At 43.5% G+C, this 11886-nt stretch overlaps 1 protein-coding gene across 1 annotated transcript; it reads left to right on the top strand.

Annotated features, from left to right (window-relative positions):
• Window positions 1-3660: 3660 nt before the first annotated feature.
• On the top strand, window positions 3661-4641 carry LOC148120949 (olfactory receptor 2T29-like). Its single transcript, XM_087909579.1, has one exon. It carries the CDS (start codon window positions 3682-3684, stop codon window positions 4639-4641), a length of 960 nt encoding a protein of 319 aa, XP_087765705.1. The 5' UTR covers window positions 3661-3681.
• Window positions 4642-11886: the final 7245 nt, after the last annotated feature.

Here is an 11886-nt window from a genome sequence, read left to right as displayed (position 1 = left end):
CCCTGCTATTCCTGTGCCCTTATCCAGCCACTGTCCCTTGGGTCATTTGGCCAAGGATACCAGCAGCATCTGTGGTGAGTTGGAGCTGAGGGAGACCACACAGCACTCACTGCACCCAACTCATATTTGCCTTCTGAATTTTCTAGGAGTTCCTGACAATATTCTTTGTGTTTCCCCTTTTCTGCAGAAAAGAATATACACTTTCTTTCAAAAACTTCAAGTACTATTTATTTAGTTATCCAGTTACTCAGAAGAACATGTATGCTGCCTTCTAACTAATCTTAGGGTGTTCACTAGCAGTCATGGGATTGCAAACTTTCAGAGTGTCACAATGACACTAAGAATTACAAGCTCATCCCATGTTTTCCATGATTAAAGGGCAGGGAGGGCATTGTCTAAACTGAATTGCAGACTACAGAGGGGAGTGGGTGTCTAAGAATACTGAGGCAGGAGCATGATTGGTGAGATGTGCATCTCTTGTTGGTTGTTTCATATTCGGTCCGCACTCTGGAATCCGAGTTTCCCTGTGAAAACGAAGGAAATAAGGTAAGTGACTCAGACTCCAGGGAGAAGTGCTGTAGGATGCTTCAGAACCAACTCTGATGCTGCTGGCTCCAGTATCCTTGGGTCACTCTACCAGTGCTGTGAGCAACCCCAGTGTGAGGCTGCACCAGGCTGGCCCAGGAGATGCAAACTGGAGGGGCGGAAGAGGAGTGAACAGGCTGCAATCGCCATGTGTGCCCCAGACACCGTGTTCCCAGTCCCTCTGGTGTCCTGGGTGTCATGATGTCAGAAACCCATCTGACAAAGTGCAGCACTGAGTTGACCAGCACAGCCCCTCAGCTGCTCATGACCTCCATTCACCCCAGTGTTTAGGTTTCCATATGTGGTGGCCGCTACCCTGGCCTCTGATCTACCGCGTCCACAAATATAAACCATCAGTCTGGTATCACTACAGTGTTTTAGAATATTGAATGTAAGTTATTCTCCATCTGCCAAAGTAAGTTTGATATAAAGGAAATCTGTCTATCTTTCTGTCTATCTTTGCATCTATTTGTCATCTATCTATGTTATCTTTCTATCTATCTTCTGCAAGATGTCTTCAATTTGCCCAACATTTTAAGGAAAGGCATTGGGAACCTCCAGCTCTCTCAGCTTCATGAACATCAGAGGCAGCCAGGGTTTTTCCCAGTCTAGTATCAGGATTATTTTAGGGAAGTCTCACAAAGGTGTAAACACCTCTGGAGCCGGCAGATCTTTCTGAACTCCCCTGCCCTGTAACCACAGCTAATTTCACATCAGAAAGGGGAGGTATTTGTTTTTTGTTAATGAGAGCTACCAGAACTCAACATTTAAGGCTTCAGAAATCAAAAGGTTGAAAAGAACCTGGAGGGATGGCTCAAGTGTTAAGAGCACTGTTGCTCTTGTGAAAAAATCCCAGGCTCAGCTCCCAGCATCCACATGGCAGCTCACAAGCATCTGAAACCAGTGTGTGAGGATCTGACATCCTCCTCTGAACTCTTTGGCAATACTGACACATGTAATGCACACGTATACATACACACACACATTCATCTATACAGGCAAAAAGCTCACATACACTCTAAAATAAATAAATCTAATGTTTTTTACACTGAAAAATTCAATCTGTTTAAGGAGAAGTGAAGGCATCGCCTTTAGCTGGCTTCAGAAGGATTGGACATATTTTGTGCTTGATGTTCTGCAGTCATTTAAACATTAGACTTCATCATCTTTTCATGCTGTTCAGGACAGACTGACAGGAGCCTGTTTAAGTACCATCAAGTTCAAAGTCTCCTTGACTTGTGTTCAGAGAGTCAGGCTGTGAGCATTGAGGTAGGGACCAGGGAGCCTGGGTCAGAGGCATCTCAGCATTGCTCAGTTGTCTCTTGTCCACAAAGAGGAAGGTTCTGCAAGCACAGCCTGGTCTGGCCTGGTGAGCACAGTCACCTCTGAGGTCCTATAGAGTTAGAGCATGCGGTGGGACTTGTGAGGAGCTGAACTTGGAGAAGCTGAGTTCTTACACAGGTGAGTTTTGCTCCTAACTCTGCCAATCAGGGCTAAAGGTGTAAATACGTTATGTATTCTTGTGCAAATTCCTAAGTTTATATGTGCTGGGTTCCAGGAGACAGCCAGATGCAGTGGGGGTGTCAAGTCAAGCAGAAACTCGTTTGTATTTGCTCAGTAAACATCTTTTAAAGCAAAAACCCACAGGCTCATGGGGGGTGGGAAAGGAGTCAGCCAATCATTTTAAAGGTCACCTTATCACGCACTCAGTAACCCTACTTTTACTCTGTTGTCCAGGGGCTGTTCACCTGCTGACATCAGCTTGCCTGGTTCTGGTGTCTAATCGGGTCTTGGTGTAAACCTCTCAGGGCCCACACATCTGACTTTCATTCAGCGCCATCTTAGCTGCCCATGTGCCCTACATATATGCATATTTATATAAATATATATTTAATGTTTTATACATTCATACCAAAGAGGCAACTTGTAAAAACATAGACAATGTCATATCCAAAGACTTCTTTGAGTAGGCTTTATGCACTATTTATTTGAAGTTTTCATCCTTATTATTTTGAAAACCAAATTCTTAAATGTTTACACAATACTTAAACTGAAGATCAAAAGTAATGAAGCCCATAGTACAATAATATAGCCCATCTCTAAGATGTTCTCCAGGATAGTGAATTCTTAACACTGTAACAGTGTGTCTGCTTAACTATTCCTTACTTAGGGATACTGAGAGAACTTTCCTTGTTTTGCTTTATTTTACCTTGGCCAAATCAGAAATCAAAGTTATCATCATCAACATCATCACTACCACCATCATCAGTAGCATTATTTTAGGCAGCAGATGGAGGAACAATGGGTGAGTGACAGCTGGGCTGGGGAACTATTTGGCTGCTGAGTGGGCTCCTTGCCCCAAGCCTTTTAGGGTTCTGAGCATTGGTCATGTTTGTGTGCAGGCGAAGCTTCTGCAAGCTGCAGAGAAATTCTCAGAGAAGCCTGATCTTGGGTATTGAGGAGGTTCACCTGTTGGAATTTCCCCCTTAAATTATACCCTTTAAAAGTGTTTTTATATGAAATATTCCTCAGAGTTTTTAAGATTCCAGTTGCATCCTTAACCCATGAGATCAAGGCTCATTTTAAAATCAAAACTTTCAAAATAATTTGATTTGACTTTTTTTGTCATTGAATCACTATTTGTACTAGCATGGGCCAGCATTCCTCAAGTCTGCAGTACTGGACAGAATATGCTGTCAGGATTTAGGAAATTTCGTGACCTTGAACTTTGGAAAATTTGCCCTGAATATCGAAGATATGAATTCTACGTTTTCAGAAAAAAAAACCTGATTGAACTATATGTAATATGTCATCCTCAGATGTACAGGTAGGGACCTTCCCGTTAGCACAGTCAGGGGGATAGCACATCACTGAGTGTGGTTTACAGTTGATCACAACCAGTTACAGATTGCTTTGTTCATTAATAGGCCAAACAGTGTGTGATAGTTTCTGTATGATTATTCTCATCTGGGCAGCCAGAAAATAAATGAGAAGTCTCTGCCTACAACTGTGTATTAGTTCATAGGGTCACATGATGACACTAACCTCAAAGCTTTCTTGGTTGCCTAAGACACACCCATTACCATCATCTCCTAGATGAACAACTACACTGGACAGGCAGATTTCACCCTGGTGGGATTCTTCAGTCAATTCAAACACCCTGCTCTGCTTGCTGTGGTCATATTTGTGATTTTCCTCATGACCTTGTCTGGCAATTCCCTCCTGATCCTTCTGATACTCTCTGATACCCGGCTCCACACACCCATGTACTTTTTCATCAGCCAGTTGTCCCTCATGGACATGATGTACATTTCTGTCACTGTGCCCAAGATGCTCATGGACCAGGTTCTGGGGAGCCACAGGATCTCAGCTGCTGCCTGTGGGATGCAGATGTTCCTCTATACAATACTAGCAGGTTCAGAATTTTTCCTTTTAGCTGCCATGTCTTATGACCGCTATGTGGCCATCTGCCACCCACTCCGTTATCCTGTCCTCATGAACCGCAGGGCGTGTCTCCATCTGATGTCTGTCTGCTGGTTCCTGGGATCCTTGGATGGCTTCATATTCACCCCAATCACCATGATGTCCCCATTCTGTGGATCCAGGGAAATCCATCACTTCTTCTGTGAAGTCCCAGCTGTGATAAAACTCTCCTGTTCAGGAACCTGGCTCTACGAGACCCTGATGTACATTTGCTGTGTGCCAATGCTCCTCATCCCCGTGACAGTCATCTCAAGCTCCTACTCCTTCATCCTCCTCACAGTTCTCAGGATGAATTCGACAGAGGGCAGGAAGAAGGCCCTCGCCACCTGCTCCTCACACATGACCGTGGTCATCCTCTTCTATGGTGCTGCTGTCTACACCTACATGCTCCCTGTCTCCTTCCGTACCCCTGAGAAGGACATGGTGGTGTCTGTGTTTTACACGATACTCACCCCTCTATTGAACCCACTGATCTACAGTCTGAGGAATAAGAATGTCATGGAGGCTCTGAAGAAATTATTGGGTATGAAATCCCTCTTTCATGAAAACAGTAAAATAAGTAATTTAAAATGAATAGCTGCTTTCTTATCCTTTACACATCTGCTCTTCCAGGACTCGTATGTTATTTATGTGATGCTCACAGATTTGACAGCATGATACTTGCTCTCATCAGGTGTTTTTATTTTGTAGTAATGTCGACTTGGCGCCTTTTATTTTGCTGAAATGTTTCATCAGGAAGAGATGCTGACTCATTGAATTAGGTTTCCTGTGTATATTGACACAATTGTTTTCTTTTATATGTCTATGGAACAACCTGGCATGTGTCCCAGTGGTAATACTGGACAATATTTTTAATATTATTTTAATATTCTGTTAGAAGGTGTCATAAATGTTTATTATAGAGGCAGTTTCATGTTTTTTGCTATGTAATTTCTTGCTGTATGTATCAGAATATTATCAGCCTCTAGTGCAGGCTTGGGAAGTGTTCCCCTTCTGTAGCATTTGGAACACTGGAGAATTGTTATTACTCTTGTAACACTTGCTAGAGTTTAGTAATTACACCATTTTCCTGTGCTTTAAACAAAGATTTTATTTTTAAGGTCATATGTGTGTCTGTTTGTACTTGTTTGTTTGTATATGAATGTGTGGTTTTGCTTGAGAGAGTTTCTGTGTTTGTGTGTATAAATGTATGTGTTTGCTTGTTTCTGTGTGGTTGTGTTTGTGAGTGTTTGGACAAAAACATCACCCCAGTTCCCTAACATCCCTTTATACAAAGAGTCTGGAATATTATAGTCGGGGCCTCATCCTAGCCCTTGACACCCATCTTTGGAATACTGGGCAGGAGCTCCATTTCAAGCCCCCTCCGCTGGGAGTTGCCTTAGTCCAAACTCCACTGCAGAGAAAGCCAACCAAGCAATGACCCTTACTAGAGAGGGTCAAGAAAGCATGTGAACCGGTAATTCCTCCCCAAGACAGGTCAAGACCACTCCCACAGGCTACTTAAACTGCCCCTCAGAGAATGAATACATGGTGTCCGGGTTTTGCGTGGTCTTCCCTTCTCTTTCTTTTCCCCTCGCCATGCTTTCCCGGTGCCACCTGGGAGCGTTGCATTAAACATCTTTTGTTTGGTTTAATTTGGTCAGATTCAAATTATTTGCAACAACGGAGAGGGTCGTCTAAAAAATATTCCTAACAGTGAGTGGGTCTCTCTGTGTGTATATATTTGCACGTGTGTGATGTGTGTCTGTGTATGAGTGTGTGTATGTATGTGTTTCTGTGGGAATGTGTGTGTATGAGTGTGTCCTTTGTGGTATATGTGTGTGTCTGGGGTATAATTGTTTGTGTGGGTATATGTGTGTGTGTAGAGTATAATTGTGTGGAGGAGTATATACGTGTGTCTGAGTTGTAATTGTGTGTGTGTTTGCATGTGAGTACAGTGTCAACAGAGGCCATCAGAGGTCATCAGAGTTCCTGGAGCTTGATTTACCGATGTTTGTGGGTTGCCCAACATGAGTGCTGGGAATTGAAATAATTGGTTAGATGGGTTTAATCCAGGCATCATAATGGGGTCTGATCTTTTCCCAAAATAGCTCCCTGTGCTCCATTTGGAGAATGCAGTCCACTGTCACCCATGGTAATATCATGAACAGGAGCACAAGTTTGCATCAGCTCCTGCTTCCTAATTGTCGTGTGCATTCCTCCTTTTCTCTTTTCTTACTGTGTACTTTTGTGGTTAGATGATTTTTCTCTGTTACTATTATTTTAATCTCTTTATTTTGATTTTCAGTTTGTGTACAAGTTTTTTACTTTGTGGCTATCATGTAACTAAGAAATAATCTTATAGTAAAACAATTATTTTAAAGACATAATAATTTTGGTAACAAAAACAAAAAATAAAATTCAAGATGTCAAATTTTACCACTACATCTTAAATTTTGATACCACAATTTTTATCTTTTTACCTTTATTATGTTTTGAAGAATTTTGTAATTGTAACCTTTAAAGTACATTTATTAGAGGGGAGCACTGAATTATGTCCCCACCCTTTCTTTCTTCATTGTTTGCTGCTATCAGAGTGAGAAATGAGAACGCAGACCATAGTGACAAGTAGTGGGGATTAATAAATTCCTGGATGTGTATAATGACTGAGGTGGGGTCCAGAAGAAAGAGAAACCTGACCCTAACAGAAATGATAACAAGATTAACTGAGTCATCAAAAACCTCCTGTAAAAGGGAACAGGAGGCGGCTTCACAGATGAATAGGTATTTAGTAAGTGGATATGTTTTAAATCATGTCCCCAACCATAAAATCATGTCATTGCTACTTCATAACTGTAGTTTTGCTGTTGTAGGAATTCTAATGCAAATATCTGTGTTTTGGGACAGTATTACTTGACCCCTGTGGCAGAGCCCTTGAACCCCTACAGGGGGCAAAACCCACAGGTTGAGAACCACCCGTCTATATTTTCTACAAGAAAGATTTCAGTTTGCAGTCCAGGGCTGGAACCAGATGTGAGAAACTAGGATCCCCTTGAAGTGTCGTCACAGCAAACCTGTGATTGATACCAGACCCCCAGTGTAGTGTGGATCACAGAAAGGGAGCTCAGGTGCACACACAGGAGTTCAGGAAGCATTGCAGAGAGAGAGAGAAAGTTCTCAGAGGGTGGAAGGAAGACCATGGGGATGCAGAATGGAAGAAGGGAAGGCAAGATGAGATGCCTTTGAGACCCACTAAGTGAAGGTCAGTATGGCCACTCTTGGGAGGTGGTTGAGAGTCATAATTACTTTGAGCTGGGCTCATGAAATCAGTGATGAATTCCTTGAACACACTGGGATATGAGACAGCATCCTGAGCGGAACACTGATAGCACAGGCATTAAGGTCAACCAACATTTTATAAATGGGACCTCATGAAGCTTAAAGCTTCTGTAAGAAAAAAAAAACACCATCAACAGGACAAAAGGGCAGCCAACATAATGGGAAAATGGGGTTAAAATCCAAAATACATAAAGAAGTCCAGAAACTAGCACCAACACCAAATCATCCATTTAAAAAGTGGGATGATGATCTAAACAGATTTCTCCAAAGTGGAATCTCAAATAAGTGAGAAACACCTAAAGAAATGTACAGCTTCCTTACCCATAGGGAAATGCAAATCAAAACTACTTTGAAGATTCCATCTCATAACTGTCAGAATTGCTAAGATCATTAACACAAGTGATAGCTAATGCTGGCAGGGATGTGGAACAAGGGGAACCCTCCTCCATTGCTGGTTGGAGTGCAAACATGTACAGCTACTATGTAAATCAATACAGTGGTTTCTAAAATCTTGGGTGTCAATCTACCTCAAGACCCAGCTATAATACTATTGGGCATATACCCAAAGACAACCCATCCTATGAGGATACTTGCTCAACCATATTCATAGTGACTTTATTCATAATTGTCAAAAACTAGAATCAAACTTGATGTTTCTCACCCAATCAATGGGTGAAGAAAACATGATACATTTACACAATGAAGTATCATTTAGCAGTTTTAAAAAATGGCATTATGAAATTTGCAGACAAATGAATGGAACTAAAAAAAATAATCCTGAGTGAGGTAACCCAGACCTGGAAAACCAAATATGGTATGTGTTAGGAATATTTTCTAACAGAGCCTCCCGGCAGCTCAAAGAATTCCAATCAGACCAGACAGAACCAAGTTAAATGCCCACCTTTAATAGATGGCGGTCCCGGGTAATCGAGAGCATGGTAGGGGGAAGACAGAGGGAACGCACATACAAGCCCCAAACCACATGTTTCTCTCTCTGGCATGACCCTAAATACCTTGTGTTAGTGGTCCTGCTCTCCCCGAGGAGGGGTCACTGCTTGTCAGGCCAGGAGTTGCAATCCAAGAGCTTGACAGACTGGGAGTTAGAGTCCAAGAGCTTGGAAGTCTGGGGTGACATTCAACTCACTTTCAGATTCCAGGCTCTTTGGATATAGGGGTGACAAAAGGATGGGGTCTCACTTTTGACTAAACATCCCAGAGTCCTTGGATATAGGGGCATCAGCTCAAGTCTTCTTGTGGACATGGGGTGACGTGGGAGAGGGGAGAGCTGGGAGTTGGTGTGCTCATGCTCAGCAAGAGGTGTGGTGAAGCCGCACCTAGTTTGTTGTCATCCTGGAGTCCTCAGGCAGCTGCTTTTTGAGGGAGATGAGAAGGCAGGTGGCTGGAAGAAAAAAATAATGTTATTATTGGGTCTATGAAATGGGGCTAACCATAGACTGGAACACAATAACAGATAAAACCAGATTTTAGTTGGCAGGTGTCCCTGATCCAGAAGAGTTGGTACCAATGGTGAAGTTCCAGGAGCTGGTGCAGGTCTTTGGCATTGTTTGCGGAGCACTTCGTATGTTGGTCTTGGCCCAGGCATCAGGAGTAATGGTGTAGGAGTTCCTTCTGTTTGTGTGTTGCTTTCATCGGATAATGAATAAAGAAACTGCCTTGGCCTAGCTGATAGGACAGAACTTAGGTAGGCAGAGTAGACAGAACTGAATGCTGGGAAGAAGGGCAGAGTGGCAGACACCATGGACCTACTGCCTGAGAAGGACACTGGTTAGAATCTTGCCGGTAAGCCACAGTCACATGGTGATACACAGATTATTAGAAATGGGTTAAATTAAGATGTAAGAATTAGCCAATAAGAAGTTAGAGCTAATGGTCCAGGCAGTGTTTAAATAAATACAGTTTCTGTGTGGTTATTTTGGGTGTAAGATAGCTGGGCACCCGGGATGACAAGCAGTCAGCTCCTCCTGTTACAGAGTAACCTGTAAAATATGCTTGAAACTGGCTGGGGTTAGCAAAAGGCTCTGGAGACTGTTATTGTTACTATTATTATTTTTTTTGACCAGACCTGATTTTGATACAGCAGTAGAACTTTTCCAGGAATGTGTAAGAGAACTGGAACAGATTCACATCTTGGCGTCATAGCAAAATTGTCTTAGGTTAAGACAATTAAAGGAATTGGGAACCCTGGACCTTTGAAGACACACTGAAACCTGTTAGTCCTGGACTATGAAGCCTATGAAAGAGGCATACCTACCTGTATTTTAATAAAGCAGGAAACTTTATTAAATGTCATGGATGAAGTAATAAGTTAACAGTACCTAGGTTGTCAAATACCATTAGACAGATCTGGGAGGGATAAATGAGCAAAAATGAGACAGAGACAGCTTTTTAGCTACACAGGCAATCCCAAATCCTCTCCTTGGTCCTTGGAGAACACCAGTCTTAGAAGAAGTGCTTGTCGTTAACTGCTGAGCACAAGAGGTCCATAGATTTTTCCTGTAGGGGGAAGATTTTAGTCTACCTGTCTTGGCAGGATGAGAGGATAGATTCCCCGAAAGGCATCCAAGAAGCTGAAGAGGTAGCAGGGTGTTTTTTGCTGCTGTGTGGGTTGTTTTGCCAAACCCAGAGGCAAGGCCTGGAGGCAGAAGGTCTTTTGTCTTTTTTTAGGAGCTAAAGCATTCTGTGGAAGCTGCATGTCTGTGTTAGAAGCTCTTGTTAAAATGTCATAATCTCAGATCTGTAAAGGCATTTAAGAATTGGGTACCATTACCTGTTATTTTAAACTGGGCGTATAAGCTAAATTTAGGTGTGTGTTTTATCCAATTAGTTACAGTTTATCAATGTTAGTCGAACACTAGCACTTGTGGTAACTCTTAGCAAAGATGACCGTGAGGTTAAAATGGTGACTACCCGCATGTTTTTATTTTTCCAGAGCTGTTGTAATCTGGAAGTACACATGCACACAGAAACATAAATCTACATACTCGTAGAGATATACTGTGGCCACATCATTATGACAGACCAACGAACAAAACATTTTTAGAAACTTGTGTCACCTGACGAACTTAAAAACCCCGTGCAGTTAGGCCTGGAGGGGAAGCACAGCAAACAGCTGCAGAGGGAGAGGAGTAGGAGCACATGGCAAAAGTTGCGGGCTTTTGGAGCCTTGTTTAAGTTAAGTGTTAGTGTCAATTTAAAAGGATATTTGTGCCTGGCCCGGAGTCTTTCTGAAAAGCCATTGACAATGACACTGGGACTTGTTTCCTCTGCATATACTGGATTTTTGGGATCCAGTCTGTTTGGATGCTCACCTTCCTGGACCTGGAGGAAGGGGGGAGGAGCTTGAACTACCCACAGGGCTGGAGACCCTGACTGCTCTTGGGGATGGAGAGGGAGGAGGGGAGGGAGTGGGGGGAGTGGGAGGGTGTTGGGAGGAGGGGCGAAAATGGAGACTTTTGTATTTTAATAAACTTTGAGAAAAAAAAAAGGCTGCCCAAGCGGCAAACAGCAGGGAGGGGGCGGGAGCATAGCAGGGCCAGAGTGATCTCAGCAAAAGGCAGCAGAGGCCAGGGAAACAGCTGATGGGCGAGTGCCATTTCGAAGGAAAGGGCAATGGCCTCAGTTGCCCTCGGCCAATGGAAAAGGTGCCCAGTAATACCTCGGGAACCTGCCACAACTTTGGGCATGGAGTGGGTGCCCCGTGGGCTGCAGAGGAACAGAAAAGTAGGGGCAAGACAAACCACTGGTCGCGAATAAGCAAAGAGAGACAGAAAGACAGAGGGAGGGGGAGAGAGAGAGAGAGAGAGAGAGAGAGAGAGAGAGAGAGAGAGAGAGAGAGAGAGAGAAGGGGGGAGGTGGGGGTGGGGACAAACCACTGGCCAGTAATGAGCAGAGAAAGAAAAGCAGAAGGGGGGCGGGGTCAAGGGCATGCATCTAAAAACCTCAGACCTCAGACTTTTGGAGCATTATTTGCTTAAGTTAGACAGCACCAATTTTTGTAAAAGGCTGCTTAAGTGTGTTTGAATAATCGGCTTGGAATTGTCAGGACCCACTAGAAGCTCATGCCTGTGTGACTCAAGCCTGTTGTGATGTGTCCACCAAGAAAAGCCCTTGAGTCATGAATGGGGGCGCATGAGAAGTGAGTGAGAGACATCTGACACCCAAGTCCTGTTATGTTTTTGGCTCTTTAAGGGGCAAACCAGGCCCACTCCCGGCCACCACTGACCTCTCCCAGCCATCTTGGATCACTCAGTTACTGTCCTCTTTGGGGGTGTGAGCATCTCCTCGTCTCCCTCTTTCTCTTCTCTCCTCTCCTCTCCTCTCCTCTCCTCTCCTCTCCTCTCCTCTCCTCTCCTCTCCTCTCCTCTCCTCTCCTCCTCTCTCTCTCTCTCTCTCTCTCCCTCTCTCTCCCCCTTTCTCCCTTTCCCCTTCATAACCTCCTGAATAAATATTTAACCTCACTCTACACATTGGGTTTATCCG

The sequence above is a fragment of the Myodes glareolus genome, chromosome 9, assembly GCF_982192425.1.
Source record: "Myodes glareolus chromosome 9, mMyoGla1.1, whole genome shotgun sequence".
Classification (NCBI taxonomy): Eukaryota; Metazoa; Chordata; class Mammalia; order Rodentia; family Cricetidae; genus Myodes; species Myodes glareolus.
This window is presented reverse-complemented; position numbering and strand designations above follow the sequence as displayed.